The sequence below is a fragment of the Mchenga conophoros genome, linkage group LG20 (genome assembly GCF_057382185.1).
Source record: "Mchenga conophoros isolate Kocher_MC1m ecotype Shallow Benthic linkage group LG20, M_conophoros_male_GT1.1, whole genome shotgun sequence".
Classification (NCBI taxonomy): Eukaryota; Metazoa; Chordata; class Actinopteri; order Cichliformes; family Cichlidae; genus Mchenga; species Mchenga conophoros.
In genome coordinates this window covers 24,164,896-24,184,437 of record NC_140545.1, presented here as the reverse complement: position 1 = coordinate 24,184,437, position 19,542 = coordinate 24,164,896, and the positions used below count along the sequence as shown (strand labels likewise).

Here is a 19,542-nt window from a genome sequence, read left to right as displayed (position 1 = left end):
GTGTGGGGTAAATCTCTTCGTGAATGTTATCTGCGCTTGTTCGAAGTAGGCCCCTCTGCTATCTTACTCCTGACCGGCTGACGGCTGTTTTTATTCGTTTCTGGCACAGAAAGTACCAAGCGATCTGGAGCTGATGCCGGAGGAATACTCAGTGATGATTGGCTCCTATCCCTGCAACATCACTTTTCACAATGACCAGCTGTTCCACTGCACTATCAATGGACTATCCAGCTCCAGCGAAAGGGAGCTTCCTGTCTTTGTAAGTATTAAACCTTGTAAAACACTATAACATGCAAATATACAATTCAGACTTGTGCTGAAAATATTGCTGCCTGGACCTCGATAATTTTAGAGTTTCAACCAAATATTACACGGTATTCAAGCCAAGCATTTAGTCAGAATCTGTACCACCTGTGATGCACACTGAAACGGATTTTATCTGCAAAAATCTGAATGCGTGCTCTGCAAGTCATTTGTGAGTGTGCCACTCTACATGCATTATAAATGGGTTGTAGTCGCTCCTCATTCCATCATGAAATAGTAGTCAGTTGGGGGTGGTTAGTTGTCATTCTGTGCCACAACAAATAGTTATGTGTTTGCCAACTGTTGTTCATGTCTTTAATCTTTTATCAGTTCTTCTATCATATATTGCACAGACTGCTCACACTGATCCCAAAAACTTCTGAGTCAGCGATGATCTCACTCTTCACTTGTGTCTTTGTTTTTTGTTTCCTGGTTCTTTCATTCTCCATTAAATGCCCTAATCAAGACATGGCTAAGCCCTGAGCAGTCCTGATAAAACCAGACCCTCTTTTTCCTACCCATCTCTCTTCCCCATCTGTAGATATCCGTTCTGGTCTGTTTCGATAGGGCTCTATTAAGGGGGAAAGCATTCATCTATATTTAAATATGAGCCAAACTGCGAGTGGTTTGCTGAAATAGCTCAGAAAACATATGTTAGTCGTTCTCTGCCACGGTTGAGGTGAACTGTAAGAAGCGTTTCCCCACTTTGACACAAAAATAGAAGTAAAGCCTCTCCTTCCTTCTCTGTCTGTCTCTCCTTGTGTACCTGTGGCTTGCTCAAGCAAACCTCCACCCCCATCTGTCTCTCAGGATGTCTCAGAATAAACACTGGCAATTAGCAAACACATAAAGTCAGGGCAAGGGTCAGATAAGATGTCATAACACAAATGGGTGGGCTGTCTGCTTCCTGCACACGAGCACTGAGGATGATTTGCAAGCGCATTTGACAGGGGCATAAATACAGAGTGCAAGTACATTTTCCTTTGTGCTGGCACATTTGAATAAATGCATACATGTTGGGGTGACGCATAGCTCGTGGCCATTTGTGTTACTTCACTTACTTTTGGTGGAAGATCTATTTTTGCACGCCTGTGTTGTGCTTGGCTCTGAAGTGCTGCAGAAGTGGATGTGGGGAAGCAGTGTTTTTGTACCCCAAGCAAAACAGGAACATGGAACAATGGCATTTTCCCCTCCATTACACCAGGCCTGGCTGTTGCAACCTCTGGAAGAAGGCCTCCTCTGGCTGGTCTGAGTAAATAAATGTCTGGAACAGAAAGAGCAAGAGGGAATGTGAAAATGAGGGAGCCCGGTGAGCCAGCTTCCCCCCGTTAGAGTAAGACCACTGTAAGAAGGATTTGGTCTGAGGATTGGAGGCTTTTTTATCTCCGTCTCTTTTCATTAAATATGTTCAGATTGGGGAAGGAGCGGGAATGATGTGAGCAGGGACCAGAGAGACCCTGCTGACTAATCAGAAGGCAGAAGTGAAAGTTCTTTTCTTGTCACATCTGGGTTAGACTGAACTGGGTGACTCGTTGCAGCGAGAGACCATTTTTCAAAATCTACAGTGTGTAATTTTTTTTTTCTGCATATGTGCACCTGTGCCTATGGAGAAAAAAATGATGTGCTTGTGCATGTTTGCAGCAACTTGTGTTCTCATTAAGAACTGCTTCTGTTGCACTCTACTCACTCTCTGTTACAAAGAAAAGTTTTAATGCATCTACTGCTCATTACTGTGTGTTCTGCAAACTTCTGCCTTCAACTTTTTCTTTTTGCCTTTTTGGATATTACCTTACTGGGTTACAATGTAGTGCAGGAAAAGGGACAACAATTTGACTCCAGCCATTCATTTCCTAGCCAACTATCCAGGAAGTGGGGTTTAATTCTCGCCACTCTTCCTTCATCAGTGCAAACCATTTTAAACAATCCCTTTATTTTATCTCATTTGGGCTGCTATAATTATCTTTACACATCATTTGCTCATATTCCCACTACTCTAAGTGCATCTGCTAGGATTTCAACATGCTTGCACAGCTTTAGAGTTGGCTTTTTGCAACATCTAACTCAAAAGATCTGACAGCTGGGGCATTTTTATCAAATTTCTGGACTAGTGAGATGGAGATGGGATCATTTAAGCGTTATATTAAAATGCACATATTGTCAGATAATTATAGAATAGGTAGCTTGTTTTTTGGGGAGTATATTTTTATTTGCAGTGATTAAGAGCTGAAAGTTTTTTATTTTGAATTTAATGTTTTATATCGTTAAATAAGCTTCTAAGAACACAAAAGTAAATGTTGGGCTTGAGGCGATATAGTTGACAGTCACGCTGTTAGAAAAATCCATAGAAGGAGAAGGGAAAACTTAAAACAGAACAATGGAGGAGGCCGATTTTTGAAGGAGCTTGACCCAGTTTCATTTGTCATTTCCTTTTTCTTTTTAGGTGCAAGTGGGGAACTTTCGACGCAAAGTTGCCACAGTGCAGCTCGGCGGCAGCGAGATGGCCATCGTGGTATCCATTGTGGTGTGCTGTGTGCTGCTGCTGCTGTGCACTGTGGGTAAGTTGTGTACACATACTTACCAGAACGTGATGGATGTATGCCTGTTATAGCAATGCGTGCTCCAGATGGGAAATAGATAAAAGGAATTCGGGGGTCATAGATTCCCGCGCCTCCCTTCATTCCTCTTCAGTATCCATTGCACAAAGACCACAGTGTTCCTCTTACCGTTTACTCCATCTGTGTGCTTATGTGTGTGTGTATACACTGTAATCTTTGAGTGTGTCTCTGGGGCAGGTGTATGGGTGAAAATTGGTGTTAGTGTGGATTTTCACACAGTTTCCCGGTATGAATCTGTTCTCAGATATTAAAAAAAAAAACCAAAAAAAAAGCCAACCTCCTTTCTTTTCTTGCCAGACTTTGTGGGTGTGACATAAATGTTGAAATATTAGTGCGTAAATCATTTTAACGTCCCGTGTTCTCACTGTGAAAAACATTGGCACAAAGTCTTTTCCACGAGCTCATAAAAGCTAAAAAAACACGAAAATAATTTCATCCATTCGAAAATCTCTCAGTCCCATTTTGACCCTGTTATTATTTCCAGGAAGTTGACAGTGTGTGATAACAGCAGTTGTTTTGTAAATTAGTTGCATTGTATTTTTCTCACTCTTTTGTGTTTTGTTTTTTTTTTTTTCTCAGCTCTGGTAGTGTACTGCACAAAGAGCCGAAGGGCAGAACGCTACTGGCAGAAAACGCTACTCCAAATGGAGGAGATGGAGTCCCAGATCAGAGAGGAGATCCGTAAAGGTGTGTTTATAAGAACATCACACACACACACATGAGCGCACCAGTACAAACTTTGTTATCAAAGTCACTTTTGATAGCGATTTTGAAAAAAAAATAAGTTTGCATGAAGACAGAAATGTTGACCACACTTGTTTGTGTATATCTGTGTTTGTGTGCGCGTGCGAGCAGAAAAGTATATTTGTTTTTGAGGTTTTCTAGTCTGAAGTGCGAGAAAGAAACAACAGTGGACAGATCTGTGCCTAGTAAGCGTGACTCATAAAACATAGTCTCTGCCAAATGATCAGTCACAGACAGACACACTGAGTGACCACATCGCCTCTGCTCCCTCTGCCCTATAGGAACGAGACCTTTGAGTTTGTGTTTGGTTTTGTGTCTGTGTGTGTGCGTGTCTAGGGCATTAGACCAAAGCAGTATGAAGGCCACTCCACATCTGAGCACCCAGATTTATTGTGTGGAGATAGGGGGGACGGATAGAGAAAGAAAAATGGAGGGAGGAAGCGATAGGAGCGGGAGTGAGGGCCGCAAGCTTGAGGAGAAGCAGAAGCGTGGGAGGGAGAGGAGGAGAGGAGAGGTTATTTTGTCAGAGGACACAGATAAATTTGTGGCAGAGTTCAGGGTGAGTGTGAACAAAGCACTGGATACTTTTGCTGAGAAGATGTGATAAAAGCAGGCGAAAGGGGGAGAGGGTTAAAGAAGATGGGTAATTGACATATTCCAGGTTACACAAATGGGAGTGTCATGATATTTGTCTGAAGAGTGAGGCAGAGGGGAGGTTTGGTATTCAGGCCTGCTGCTTATAATCTGGAGCTGACAGTGTGAACTGATTCAGACGATGCTTTAGCGAGCAGGAGGATAAATAACCTGGCGGTGTAATGAAATATGTTTTAAATCCCTCTGGTCTAGTATTCTCTTCTTTCTGCACAAACACAGTCTGAAGAAACAGCCATTGTAACCCAAATACGTCTCTCATCCTGCAACAGGATGCACTTTTCTATAAAGAGATCTCTGGCGTGTCATTACATGTGAACATTATCCTCTGCTGGTACATGCTAGCCAATAAAGTGGCTACAACATTGCCATGCAGATTCGAGTCAGCATCTGGACACGCTGATGCTGTTACTGCATGTAAACCTCGATCTGTACACATGTTTTGGATAAAAGCCTCAGACTGGATTTGGCTGCTCTGATTGTCGTTTGGTAAATATTTGCCTGCGTGTCGTGACGGGCTGCACAGTTTGGCAGGGAGAAAGGATGAGAGGGGAAAAAGATCAGAGGATTAGGATTTGGTATTTAACCAGAAGATGATACTAGATGGAGGAAATTAAATGATATAATTCTGTGTTTGATTTAAAATAGCTTCCTGTGAAATCAACCAGTCTTCCAGCAGGATGGGAAAATTGATGGTTACTGGATTAGTCTGAAAACAGATTTCTTGCTTACTTTACTTAGCAACAAATGAAGCTCGAGGAGCCAGAAACAGGAAGAAACCACGGTGTACAAACAGTACCCATGATTCAATCTCATTTGTTTTGTTTTGGGGGGATTTTTTTCTTTTTTGCGCCTTCAGGCTTTGCAGAACTCCAGACCGACATGACAGACCTGACCAAGGAACTGAATCGCAGCCAGGGCATCCCCTTTTTGGAGTACAAACAGTTTGTCACACGCACCTTCTTCCCCAAGGTGAGAAACCCTATTTATTCCCTGTTATCTGATTTCGACTGGCACATTGACAATACCATTTTTCTCACTGGGGTTTTAATATTTCTGCCCTGCATGTCCCATTTCCCATTTGTCATTGCTTGTAATATGCAGGGTAAAAATTCACCTTGGAACTTTTAAACATAGAGCAGAAATCCAGTGAGGTGTAGCTCAGTCTGGCACCCTGCAGGACAGTTAATATGTTCTCTATAGGTAAGCATTTTTCTGATGTGCGATCCACCCCGAAGTGGGTCTATCTGTGGGTGGGTGTTTTTCCACCAGTGCAGACGGGCACAGCTCAGCAGGCTTTGTCTTCCAACCACAGGCATGGACTTTCAAGGAGACAGAACAATGGCGGGCACTGTGACATGGAAACTTTCTCCCCGATCTCTCAAAAGACACATCGTTTTCTTTTTTTCTCCACTCACACACCCACGCTGTTTTGCAAGTACAAATGATCTTGCGCAATGACAGCCATGTCGGTTTCAGTGGACAGTGGACGCTGTTTTGTGTTTTTTTTTTTTTTTTTGGTTTTTGTTTTTTTATTGGGAAGGAAAAGAGAGGAGGAGAGTGTTGAAAAGCTACATGGAGGGAAACATAAATTCCAGTGTTGCTACTGCAGTATCGTTTCTCCCACAGACTGTATAAAAAAGCTGGCCATAGCCTCCAGGTCTGAAAAGTGAAGCCGATGCAAAGACTCATAAAGCTGGATTTTTTTGTATATACCAGCAGATGTATGGTTGCAAAAAGAGGCCAGATTGTGCAGTAGGTTTTTTTAATGACCTACTTCTCCCTTGATTTATAATCAGTCGCTAGTTTCAAGGCAACTCAGCATAATGTTAATTCCGTAAATTATGGTGACATTTCAGGAAAAAAAAAGCAGATACAAGTTTCTACCATACGGGTGTGCATCCTCAGTCAGACTCAACCCTTTGCGTCACATCCGGCTTTGAATAAACGAGATGGCCACAACCAAAATCTGAAGCTCAGGGCTGTCGCTGTGGAGGTCAGCAAACCAGTCTGTGACATTAGCTTGATTAGGTCCATGTATCATAGTCTGGGTTCTGTCATATTTGTCTGCTAAGACAGCAAATGAGCCTTTGTGCTCTTGTTTTTCCATGAGAGCTTCTGGTTGTCTGAGATTACACACGCGCACACACACGAAACAGTGTTAGACACAGACTTAGACACAGTTAGAGTGCCAGCCAGACGTGGCTGTCCTGAAATGACAGACTGTGTTGAAAGGCTGCCTCTTAGCTCTCGGCCACTTTGTCTCCAAAGCCATTAAGGATCATGACGTTTTGTGTCACGGTGTCATGTTTCCTTTTCATGGTCATTCGGGACCTTTTCAAGAATTTCTGTCCCTTGCCTCCAGATTTCAAAACTTACTGCCAGCGCATAAAAGCCAGTTCTTTTTGTTTCCCCTGTTTATCTTCCGGTGTTTATGACTACAGCAGACTTTTTATGACAGTTTTCTGTGTGTGATTGTGTGTTTCAGATGTGCTCAGATTACGAGAAAAGTCTGGTCCAACCTGTCTACGAGAATGATGCTCTGGGGCCTCGAGCTTTACCAGAGACCCACCCGCTGCTGCAGGATTGGCAGGTGAGGGGTTAAGCCATTAGGTTGTTAGGTTAGGCTTTCTCCTGCCAAAGTGCTTTTTCACTTTCTTGTTTTTCAACTGGGTCACGCTGAAGCTTATTAAGGTTTCGTGGTAAGGTTGTTGTGCGTATTGTGATTTTTCTTTCCCTTCCTTCCTGTGGTTGCGAAGTTTGTGTCTGGATTATGCCACTGTACTGTCTGTGTGAACCCGCATTATGTATGCATGTCATTCAGGTGTTTCAAAGGACACAAATGTTAGCTTGTTAATGAACGCGCTTCCCGCTAAGTTGATAGTAGGCTGTAGACACACTTCCTACAGGCACTTGGACAAATTCACAGTATGCTTTATAATGAAATAGATCTCTAGTGGGTGGTGTGTGTGTGTAGGTGTGTGTGTGTGTAAGGATGGACGAGAGCAAGACTTATAAAGAGAGTAAAAGAGGGGGGCGTGCATTTTCACACACCTTTGTGAGAATGTGTGGTGAAAGTGAAAGCACATGCATGCGCACATTACAACGAGAGAAAGTAAAGACTGCAGTGCTAGTTTTGGGTCGGCAGCCGGGGGAGCCTGTCTAACAGTGATGAAGTGCCTTGGATCCACATTGTCTTCCCAGGAAGTGTTTTCCAGGTCACAGCAAATAAATCTCATAGGCGGGCATTTATCTTAATGGACACCCCTGTTCTCCTTCTGTCAGGCTGCAAACCACACCATATGGCTGCAGTCCAGAGGGAAGACTTCATCACACGGCTGCTTTAGACGCACTCATAGATAGGCCATACTCATTAAGTCGACTCGGCACATTTAGAGACTATCACACGCAGTAAGAGACTGGAGCAGGACGTGCAGATAGTGTGGAGGAAACCAGAGTGGGAGGTGCCTGAAGGTACACGGGGAGGAGATGTGATAGAAAGATGAAGTGTTCGGTGGATGGGTCACTCAAGATGAGAGGAGGTGAAGTAGATTAGGGGGGACGCAGCAGGTGTGTAATCCAGTTAAGGTGAAGTCATGTAGAGACATAACTGTTTAATCTCCCCTCTGTCATCAGGCCACCAACACAACAAGGCCTAACATAGAAGAGGGCATCACTCTGTTCTCCACTCTCCTCAACAACAAACACTTCCTGATCACGTTCGTCCATGCCCTGGAGCAGCAGAAAGACTTTGCTGTGCGGGACAGGTAACTGCTTCTCTTACAGCTACATTCATTTGTACTACACACAGAAAAACTGCTGTCAAGTAGACGGGTAGGAAACATTTTTTTCTCAGAGAGCCATACTGAATAAGATAAAGTGAAAGACCACACCGCAAACAACTGAAGTGAAGAATGGTGAACAAGGCTGATTAATAAGCAGGTTCCATGTATGAGTGCGCTGCACAGACACAGATACAACTTAATAAGTGGAAAGTAGCATAAAAATTAAATACTTTTATCCTGACACATCATTTTTAGCCACGTAGTATTCCACGTTATGCCTCCTAAAAGGGACAACACCACAAATAGTAGATAGTAGATACCAGAAAATAACAGTCTCTAATGATGCTTAAGTTATAACAGCCTAATAATTACATACTAAGACCAAAATGTTTTTTGTGCCAGACTTTACATATGCTCTTCTTTCTTGTGTAAACATGGGCATTTTAAAATAGTAGTGTATTGAGATTGACTCATTTCTGCAGCCAGCCTTAAGTGGCCATTGAACTCTAGTTTTTGGCACTTTGTATTGGCTTCATTACGCTGGTGTTGTGCCTGCAATGAGCTTATATTAAAGTTTAATCCATTTAATAGATCAAAGTTTATCAGTCCTTCCTTTTTTCCATCCATCCGTTTTCTTAACTTATTAAATAAGTTCTGACTTACCAATTTAACATTCAGTGTAAAATCAGTCTTAACATTAAAACTGAAGCTGTGGTCTAAAAACAAATGTATAGTGAGTTTTTCACAGGACACAAGACCATGGTTAAGGCTGTAGGTTTTTCTCTCTATCTGTTGCATATAGCTTGTGGAAAACCTTTTGCTCCAGCTTTGTAAATATACGGACATATATCAGTGTTACTTGTTTTGTTTTTTCCTGATGTCCTAAAACTGGGCTGTCATTGTGAATCAGAGAGAAATTCCAGCGGCAAGACCACATCCTTTTCCCAGCACAACATCAGCACTTACTGAGTGATGTAGCCTCTTTGTGATGGATTAGAGGGGCTTTGTTAGGGAAATCCCCTGCACCCCTGGTACTGACTCAGACACTCCCTGCATTAGATCAAACCTTTATTTGGCTCTGCTGTCACAGGTGCTGAAGGGAGGACCAAATATTGTTGTTCTTCTTTTAATGTAGCTATTTTTAAATCTCCACTGACCGCACACTGACAGGGCATGTTTGCCAGAGTCTGTTTTTGCTCATCTGTCTCAGCCGCTAATCTGTTTTCTCACCCTTCAGATGCAGTCTGGCGTCCTTGCTCACCATCGCCCTCCATGGCAAGCTGGAGTACTACACCAGTATCATGAAAGATCTGCTGGTGGACCTGATTGATGCGTCGGCTTCCAAAAACCCCAAACTAATGCTTCGCCGGACTGAGTCCGTAGTGGAGAAAATGCTAACCAACTGGATGTCCATCTGCATGTATAGCTACCTCAAGGTGAGGATGGGAAAGAAGCATGCTCAGCAGAGTAATTAATGACTCACACAAGTTTGATTAAAAGGAATTACCGCAGCTTTGATTTTCGCAAATTCTTTAGGAAACAGTGGGTGAGCCTTTTTTCCTGCTGCTGTGTGCAATCAAGCAGCAGATCAACAAGGGCTCAATTGACGCCATCACAGGAAAAGCCCGCTACACCCTCAATGAGGAGTGGCTGCTACGTGAGAATATTGAGGCCAAGCCACAGGTCTGACATCTCATTTAATTAGGCCATGCTGACAATGTCATGCTGACGATCCAAACTCATATTTTTACAAATCGTCCCATGCTTTTGTTTTTGTTTTTTTGCAGAACATCAACGTGTCCTTCCAGGGCTGTGGCATGGACTCCCTATCTGTCAGGGTCATGAACACAGACACGATCTGCCAAGTTAAGGAAAAAATCATTGAAGCCTTTTATAAAAACCTCCCATTCTCCCAGTGGCCTCGGGCCGAGGATGTCGACCTGGGTAAGAGCACATTTTCTCTGATTATTTTCATCCTCTCCCCTACCCAGCCCTCCAAGATATAGTAATCTCCTTTGCAAAAGGTCAATTCCTCTCATGAAGCTCAACTAACCTGAGGCTGCAATGTAATAAATGACAGAATGCATTGAGGAGAGTGTACAGTCATAATCACAAAGAGTTATTGCTTTCAAAAGCTGTGGACCCTGCAGTGCTGATTTGATTAATGGCCCGAGAATATTTCCACAGGTCGTGACACAGAGAGTTAGAGCACGGCTGCGGTCCGTCTTGCATATTCTTTTCCAAATTTAGAAGGAAATTGTCTAACGCTGCTGCTGTCTCTCCTTTTTTCTTTCCTCCAGAGTGGTTTGACTCAGGCAGCAACAGTAAGCTTTTGCAGGATCTAGACAACTCCTCAGTGATGGAGGACGGCCGAAAGAAACTCAACACAGTCTTCCATTACCAGGTGTGTGCTTGTGAGAGACCATTGTGGTGGGTGTTGCCTTGGTGAATTTGTATATCCTGCATGTTGCAACATCAACAGCAGGGATGCTGAGAGTGTGAACTGGAGCATGCGGTGCTTTTCATTATGCCTGCCTGTGCTTTCTTGCGTCCTCGTTCCTTCCCTTGACCCGGAAATCATTCCTCCTCCATCATATATCTCTTAAATGCACTTCAAGGAAAGAGTAGGCTTCTGGAAGTATGACAAGTATTGCCACACCTCCACATCTGGTGCCCGAATTGATGTCTGTTAGACTGATGCTGCAGAATCAAGGATTTATCATTTGGCAGGATCGGCTCCGTCTTACCTTGCATCTCTCTCTCCGTCATCCTAACTGGGAGACAAATCAGCATACTGAAAAGCATCCCGTGTAAAAGGTGTCACTGGCTGTCACCGGGTGGGGAGATGTTTCTGTGGCGGGTTTTTTTTCTCGTTTTTTGTAGGTGTTTCTGTTTGTGCTGGAGTTCGCTGCTGCACCATGTTTCTCTTTGTGACTGCACAAATCGTTTACTGCGGCATTAGCACACCGTTGATGGCTCAATTCAGTATACGATATCTGTAACAGTATAATTTATTTCAAATTAGAAGTTGTTAACTAACAGTGCGTGATTTTTACAACATTTCGAGGGCCGGGTTATGCTTAAAAGTGTTTTTATTATTTAACCACGTCAGAAGAGACAAGTGTTTTAGGTTCCTCTGAAAGTTCAAACTTAAATGTCATTCAGCGAAGCCTGATGCTGCTGCGCTCTAATTGTTTGAATTATGGAGTCCTCGTGAGTCACTGCATTAAGTGGGTTTAAACGCTGGCTCGTGTTGATTTCACACACAGATCTAACAAATACAGTAACCTCCCATGCTCTCCTCTTTGCGATTTCAACATAGGATCAACCTTATTGAAGTTAACCAAAACTAAACTAAAAGCTGAAAATAAACGTGAAGTAAAATTTTCATAAAAACTAGACATTTGAAAAAAATATCAAACTAGCTGAAACTGTTTTGTGAACTTTAGCTTTAACTAAATTGAAATAAAAAAAATAATAGAAGAAATAGTTTTAGTATTTGTTAGTTTTGTCAAAAGTTTTTACAATTTGCCGGATGAGGCTTTGATTGATGTGCTTATAGAAATTCTGGGTGTCTACAAGACGACGAGTTAACTGCTTTAAAGGAGTTTTTTTCTGTTTTTATCATAATGTCTGTACTGATTTTCCTAATTATGCCTCTGATGTGTGTCCTTCATTCAATAATAATTAAAAAAGACTACAATTAACACTCAAACTAATAAAAACTTAAGTGAAGCATTTTCAAACAAATATAAAACTGAAACAAGAAAATCAACTCTACAAACTAAACTGAGTTAAATACATAAACTCAAAAAATACAAAACTACAATAACTTGGCATAATACTCTAATGGAGCAGGCCTACCTAAAAACCTTTTCCTCGACACATCCATCTAGTAAATGCTTAGTAAAAGCTTTTAAGCTGTTTTAGTTTTAAATCATTTAAAACTTTAAATTGAAAAACAAGAGTTGCTGGTTTCAGCTCTAGAGTCATAATTTAGTGTAAATGGATTGGAGTTGAAGGCAGCACGGTGATGTGGTGGGTTTGAATGCACCATCTGTGTGGCGTTAACGTGTTCTCCTGAGTCCCGGTTGGCTCTCTCCAGGTACTCCGGCTTCCTCCCACAGTCCAAAGACATGCAGTTAGTAAGGTCAGGTTAATTGGTGATTGATCATTCTAAATTGGTTGTAGGTGTAGCGTGAATGGTTGCCTGTCTCTATGTGTAGGCCCTGTGACAGACTGGCGACCTGTCCAGGGTGGGAAAGGCTCCAGCCTGTCGTAACCTTCAGCTGGATAAGTGGAAGAAGATAGATCGGTTGGAGTTTCTTCCAACTCCTATTTCCTACACAGGCGTGGACAATTCATTTTCCCAAGGATCCACATTAGAAACTCGTTGTTGTTGAGGGCCAAACCAATAAGCTTATATAAAGTAAAATTAATAATGAGCAGAAATGAGTTCATCTTACTGTTGCAGCCCTCCACAACAGTCCCAGTTTCTCATGTGGGCCCTTCGGAGAACTAATTGCCCACCCCTGCCCTAGTGTTAAACTGCAATTTAAGAAATTTTTCTTCTTCCACAGATAAAGGTGAAAAGACCTGCTGCATAAATCGTTTTAAACTGGAGGTCAACCATTCAAACTGAAATAACAATAATAAAGCACATGTTTGATTTAATGGGGACTTAAATGGCTTATGTTGTAGTAAAAGTTTGAATCTATTATCTGGATTTGACGCCTGGCAGAGTGCTATGTAAATGATTGCTGTGAAAGTTATTGAAAAAGTTGTGTGCCACTTTTTAAATTGCAAATTATTTTTTTTCAAAAGTTAGTAAACTGTTATCGAAAACATCTCAGACACACAAAAAAAGTCTCTTTGCTCACTCTGGCACATTTGCACCAGTGTTTATTCATGTGCATTATTAATGTCCTTGTTAAATAAACCAGTAAAAGTAATGACAGGCATTGCGTGAGTAACTGATAATGTATACTGTGTACTAATACACTAATATGTATACAGTTTCTCATTTACTGCTTTACTATAGGACAGGAAATTAAATAGAAGTTTGTTTTGTACAGCATTATTAAAATGTACTTATTTCATTTTCATTTATTAAAGGACACAAACATTTTTAATTACAGTGTTTGCAGAGAATTAGCCAATCGTTGCTTTTCATATAAGAATTTAATAAGTGCTAAAGGGAAGAATCTTGCATCCTGTCAGCAATGCTACTTACAGCTTCAAACTGCCTTTATAAAAAAATAAAAAATAAGAAAAAAGTAAAATGTCATGCACTTTTCTCCCATTAACAATGTCTTGCCGTGTGTATGTTTGCTTATGTCCATGTCCATTTGTGCATAAGTAAACAAAAGTTCGGTGACTCTCGCCCTTTGACCTGTTACCTGTACTTGTTAAGTGCTCTGTTTAGTCTTAGCTGAGCCATGGGGACAGAGCTGTGAAAGCAGTGAGCTTCAGCATGTACTAACAGTCTGGGTTCATCGGCGAGGCTGTTCAATCCATTTCACCGTGGGCTGACTTTAATGAGCCCTGCCAGGCTCCCGCAAACTCGCCACCTCTCGAGATGCACGCGAGACCAACACACACGCACATGCAAAGCCCTCAGCGGGACACTCCCTCGAGGGCGTGCTTAATGACGCTGTTCTGGTGCACCCCCGCTCACCCCTGACCCCGTGCCCTTTCTCCTCTACTTTCCTCCCTCCCTCCTTCTTTTCACCTTCTCCCTCTTCACAGATCCCAGAGGGGGCATCGCTGGCCATGAGCATGCAAGACAAGAAAGAGAACACCCTGGGGAGAGGTACGCCACCTTCAAACAAACCCACTCGCTGTCTCTTTGTCACACACTCGCCCACACTTGCATAAATACAACCACCCACTCCATCAGAGAACATGCTTACAGTAGCTGATCACGAGAACATGACACACTAATGTAAACACGCGTGAAACCCCACACCTTCGTGTCCCCAAAAGCACACATCTAAACACACTTGCACCTAATAAATCATAACACATACTAATTCTACAACTTCATTCAGAGCCGCTTTTTCCACATTATAGATGTATTCCATTAGCGTGAGTCACCTTGGGGGGAAAATGTGACAGAAGTTTGCCCATTGTCCAATTTCAGCCCAGAACAAAATGACTGCTATGGCTGTTGACAGATGAGTTTACATACATCCTTTAATGGCTTGTCCTTTCATTGTCTAAGGTCTACCTTACATAATCAGTACCAGACCAGAGCTTAGTTCTGCTCAGGCTGTGTCCATCAAAGCCTCTGTTCTCATTCATAATGGGCCAAAAATAGGCTTATGTGGACCAAACCTGGCTCCCGCTTCAAAGCATCAATGGGGTGTTATGAGCGTGTAGTGCTCCCTGGCTAATAGAAAACACTGTCCTACCTGCCTGTGATCAGTGTTGAGGGTCTGGACTGAGGCCCGCTGGGCAGGAGCATCTCTAGCTATGAAGTCTGTAATGAGACCACACTTACTATGAGGGTGTTTGTGTGTGTATCCGCACAAATGCCTCTCTTTTGTCTTTGCCGGGGTGTGTACAGTAATTTACTGCATTTGTCTTTGTGCCTGTACTCGTGTTTGAACACTCTTCTACATGTGTCCTTGTACTCATATCTGTGTACACATGCTTGTGTACGAGCGTGTTTAGATCTATATATAAACAGAAAGGTTTAATGCTTTTTTCTCAGCGTTGGCCGAGCATTACCATCTCATTACACCGGCTCCAGAACCAATCACAGACTCTGTGTGTCTGTCTCCCCTAATCTCTCTCCTTTCTCTCTCCTTTCACTCGTAATCTTTCTCTTTCATTCTCTCAGACAGCTCCCGTCCTCGACTGGCCCACAGTCCACCTTAATCACTTTCTCCTTTTGCATGCACTCTATCTCTCTTGCAGCCCTGTCAATCTTCCCGGGTTTTTTTTTTTCTTCCTCCTATCTGTCAAACTCCCCTGTGTTACCGTATCCTCTTTATTCTGTCAGGTCTCCACCTTGCTGATTGCACATTGTTTCTTACTGTATGTTATTTATTTTCTGTTTCTCTCTCCTCAGTTAAAGATCTGGATACTGAGAAGTATGTACACTTGGTGAGTATCTCCTCATAGGCAATCAGAATGTTTCTGTGAGCTATGTCTAAGTTTATTACCCGAGCTTTTCCTCTGTGTGCCAGTGTTACTCAGCCCAGAGCAGGCCTGATGACAGAGAGAATGGGGGTGAATAGAGGTGAAAAGGAAAGCTGCTGAGAGGACATGACAGCACTAATGCCGCTTAAGCTCTTTTATAAACGTCAGCCAAGATATGGGCCCTTTGACTTTAGAATAATGAGTTCCTTGGATACAATTTGCCGGGTGAATAGTTAGTTTTGCAGGACAGTTCAGTAGTCATTTTTTGACACAAGTAGGTGGAATTTGACTGCTTCTTTCTTTCCGCTACCCCCATGTAGACTTGTATGAGCAAGTCCCAGACATGATGCTGTGCACGGCAACTGGAGGAAAACCATGAGAATTTCCCAAATCCCATCACTTCCCCATTTCTGTAAATTATTTAGAGCTTCAAAATACCCTTATGCGGATCATGTGTCTAATGCAAGAACCAGAAAATTCCCCTCTGGCATTTTGTACAGCAAAGACAGTGGTGCATTCATTCAGCTACTCATGTTGGGGTTCACTGCTTTGATCTATGTGCAGTTAATGTTTTTTTTTACTGGTTTTTTTTTCATAGGTGCTACCTCACGATGAGCTAATGGAGAACAAGAGGTCACACAGGCAGAGTCATCGCAAGAAAGTCCTGCCTGAAATCTACCTGACACGCCTGCTGTCTACAAAGGTAACTATAGTCAAGAGACCAAAAGCCAAAACAAAACACAAGTCATCTCTCTGTTCCATATTTTATTACCTGTATTTATTTCAGAAGCCACACAGAAATTCCTTCGTCGCATGAAACCATGTGTCTGCATATGTGTGAGCCGCATTTTATCTCTTCCTCCACAGGGAACTCTTCAGAAGTTCTTGGATGACCTCTTTCAGGCCATCCTCAGCATCCCTCCAGACCGCCCTCCTCTGGCTGTTAAATACTTTTTTGACTTCCTGGAGGAACAGGCTGACAAACGGGGCATCACAGACCCAGACACCCTGCACATTTGGAAGACCAACAGGTAGGCAACTAAACGGTCCGATTAAAATCCTCTTTGGTCAGCCTCTTTGTGCAAGTGCTTTTAACAGCTTATCTCGCTCTCTGTCTGTGCAGTTTACCGCTGCGGTTCTGGGTAAACATCCTGAAGAATCCTCAGTTTGTGTTTGACATTGATAAGACAGATCACATGGACGCATGTCTATCTGTCATCGCCCAGGCCTTCATCGATGCCTGCTCCATTTCTGACCTGCAACTAGGCAAAGTGAGTCTGTCACCATCTCTCTCTGTCAACGTCTCTTTCTTGTTTTCAAAGCTGCTTTTTGCAGTTCCTGTTTCCAGCATACAAACCCATATGAATACCAGTGGAAAAGTTTAAAGCTGGAAAAAAAAATCCCTACAAAACACAATTCTCAGAGAAAGTGATAAAAGTCTTCTATCTAAGTATATTTATTGACATTATTTGTGATGTTCTCTGTGTGTGTTTAAATTCATATATGGAAATAGATCCCCCCTGGGCTTCCTCTGCCTTCCTTGAAAACCTCTGATTTATCATACTGTATTTATCTGTCCATCAGCTCTATGTATCTACTGTATTTAACTAACACACACAAACCTCAGGTCCCACTGTGAACCTTCATCCCAAAGCCTTCAGACTGTCAGCCCCATCTACCTCCTTTCCTCATGTTATTTCAGCCCAGTCGGCTGATCCAAGGTCATGAGCACCAGGGATCTCTTTTTGTGCTGTGCGCCAATGTGTGCGCGCGCGTGTGTGTGCATTCGTCTATCTGTCTGTCTGTATATGTGTGCTTGCATGTCAATGTCCTCACTGCTCACAAATCCGTCTCATCCTTCAGACACCGTGACCCTGAGCACGCTCTGCTTCCTGTCTCTCTCTGACTGGCTTCCTCCCTGGAGGGAGCCGAGGACTCATCAAATAATGCTCCTCTTTCACAGAGAAACAGTCTGATTTATACACTTCAGGTCCGAGCCAAAAAGCGAGCGCATCCACAGCGCCAATATTCACATGTACTTGCGGGCAGATGTGTACCTATAGATGTAGAAACGAACACAAAACCTCCCAATATGACAGATTTTTCCATGGTGTCTCATTATTGTGTCACATCTGTCTGTGGAATCGCCAGGTTCAAGGATATGGCCACATTTTCTCCTGTAGGTTAAGGACGGTGGCCTGACACACCTCTATGCACGGTCGCCTGTTTGTGAATGTGCCTCAGGAATAGAGAGTGTAGGGTCTGGATTAGCAGGAGCCAGCAGGGGTGAGGGAGGGGTAGGAGACTAAGCATGGCTCGCTGTTTCCACAGAAACCCTCTTATCTGGCGAGATGCAGGACATAGAGGGCCATAGGGTCACAGGGGGGTTACCAGGCAGATGGGCGAGCAGCAGGAAGTGACCTTGTGGACAGGAAGAGAGAGGGTTCACTATCAGAAGGAGCAACTGTAGCCGGAGCCATCCAGTCCCTCAGCACATTAAACCACACAAACATGCAATAGGTGACACAAATAGCTCATGACACATAGAAATGCCAAGGTGTGTTGTAAGCACCTTCACTGATGCTGAAAGCTGTGGCTGTCCGTCACTTTTAACCCCGTCTTTTTCCCTGCCCTACTTTCTCCCTGTCCCGTTCTCTCTCTCACAGTAACACACACGCAACACAGACTCGCTCACAACAACAGCCACAACTGAAACCTGAACATGCCCACAGCCTTTTAGCCTCACTACTTCTCTTCCTGCTTAAATAAACACCAGTGTGAGAGCCTAAAGTGACTGTGGAGAGAGTTGTTTAGACTGGTTTGTTTCTTCCCTGGCTATAACTGTTTGAGTCTCCTTCTGTGCGCAAAGGAAACGGTTCCCTCCCTCCATTGTTTCACTTTAGACTGGTGTAGATAGGCTCATCAACAAATAACATCCAGTTTAATTAAACCGCCATTAGGGCAAAGTGGGAGAAGTGTTCATTTTATTCCAAGAGGAGGAAGCTCTTTTACTCAAATGTAAGGGAATGGAGTGAGGGGCATGATGTGAGACAATCCTTGGCCTGCCCATAAGCACTGACTGGACGAAGTGTCCTTAGAGTGTTTTATTGCAAATAAACACTGAAGCATATAAAAAAAATTTTAATCAGGTTTTAACAGAGGTTACATTTTTTGTGACTCATTCATCAATGAGAAGCATCGTAATTATGCGTAGGCCCACATCAAGATCCCAGAGTTCAGATGCTGACGGTGATGCAGTAGGGCCCAGCGGGTGGTTGATATAAAGTTTCACTGCTGTCTCCATGGATGAGGGGGAGGTGGGTTGCACAGCAGGAGGTACGAAAAGTCAGAAACACTGGATTGAAATGGTATTTAAAGCCGAGCAGCCAGAAAATGACGGGCTTGAGCAGAAACCTCATTGGCCAAGAATTGCAATATCACAACTTAAATGTAGGGAATTTGACAGCAGGGGAAAGCAGACTCGAAAAAATGGATCAGCAGGAAATAGCAGGCGTTTACCCATAAAATAATAAGGGCAGACTGTGAGTGAGCACATTGTCTTTGTTCGGCTCTTGTCAAAGCTTTATTACTGCTAGATTAGCATGAGAGCAGCACAGTTGAAAGGTGAAATGTATAATGATACAGATTTCAGAGTATATAGTAACCATAACTTTGAGTAAACGTAGTGAGACTAAGAAAGACAAATGTAGTAGTCTGGAAATCTAAAGCAGGCTAAAATGGCCACATAGCCTTAAGGTCAAAGCTGTTCCATTTTTATTTCACAACTCTGGATTTGCAAGGTGTTCTTAATGTCTGAGTACTCTGGCTAAAAGCTGCCATTTGTTTCCAGGACTCGCCTACCAACAAGCTGCTGTATGCCAAGGAGATCCCAGAGTATAAGAAGAGAGTGCAATGCTATTACCAGCAGATACAAGACATGCCACCCCTCAGCGAGCAGGAGATGAATGCTCACCTGGCTGAGGAGTCACGAGTAAGTGAAAGATTCCAAAAGTTTCTGTGTGTGAGTCAGTTAGTTTCACAAAAGCCTGCAATCACAGGCCCGTTCTTATTTTTTTTTAAATGTAATCAAACATGTTGATATCGCTCCGGCAGAAATACAGAAATGAATTCAACACCAACCTGGCCTTGACAGAAATCTACAAATATGCCAAGAGATACAGAAACCAGGTAAGAGATATTCACAGTGCTTTTTCTGTGTTTGTGATCTCATATTTGGATTAGATGTTTTATTGTTGAAACAACAGCCCCTATTTGGCAGATGAAACATCTCAGTCGAG

The 19,542-nt window shown here is 42.9% G+C and overlaps 1 protein-coding gene across 1 annotated transcript in view; it reads left to right on the top strand.

Moving 5' to 3' along the window:
- plxnd1 (plexin D1) overlaps positions 1–19,542 on the top strand; it is a 74,197-nt gene that overhangs the window by 52,702 nt on the left and 1,953 nt on the right. Inside the window, exons 19-35 of the mRNA XM_085260884.1 lie at positions 110–259; positions 2,744–2,858; positions 3,498–3,605; positions 5,173–5,285; positions 6,802–6,906; positions 7,950–8,080; positions 9,336–9,534; positions 9,635–9,781; positions 9,886–10,042; positions 10,399–10,502; positions 13,847–13,910; positions 15,174–15,208; positions 15,843–15,947; positions 16,112–16,275; positions 16,368–16,515; positions 19,095–19,235; positions 19,358–19,432. Coding sequence (XP_085117010.1) covers positions 110–259; positions 2,744–2,858; positions 3,498–3,605; positions 5,173–5,285; positions 6,802–6,906; positions 7,950–8,080; positions 9,336–9,534; positions 9,635–9,781; positions 9,886–10,042; positions 10,399–10,502; positions 13,847–13,910; positions 15,174–15,208; positions 15,843–15,947; positions 16,112–16,275; positions 16,368–16,515; positions 19,095–19,235; positions 19,358–19,432 — 2,061 coding nt within the window. The remainder of the gene's footprint in view (positions 1–109; positions 260–2,743; positions 2,859–3,497; positions 3,606–5,172; positions 5,286–6,801; positions 6,907–7,949; positions 8,081–9,335; positions 9,535–9,634; positions 9,782–9,885; positions 10,043–10,398; positions 10,503–13,846; positions 13,911–15,173; positions 15,209–15,842; positions 15,948–16,111; positions 16,276–16,367; positions 16,516–19,094; positions 19,236–19,357; positions 19,433–19,542) is intronic.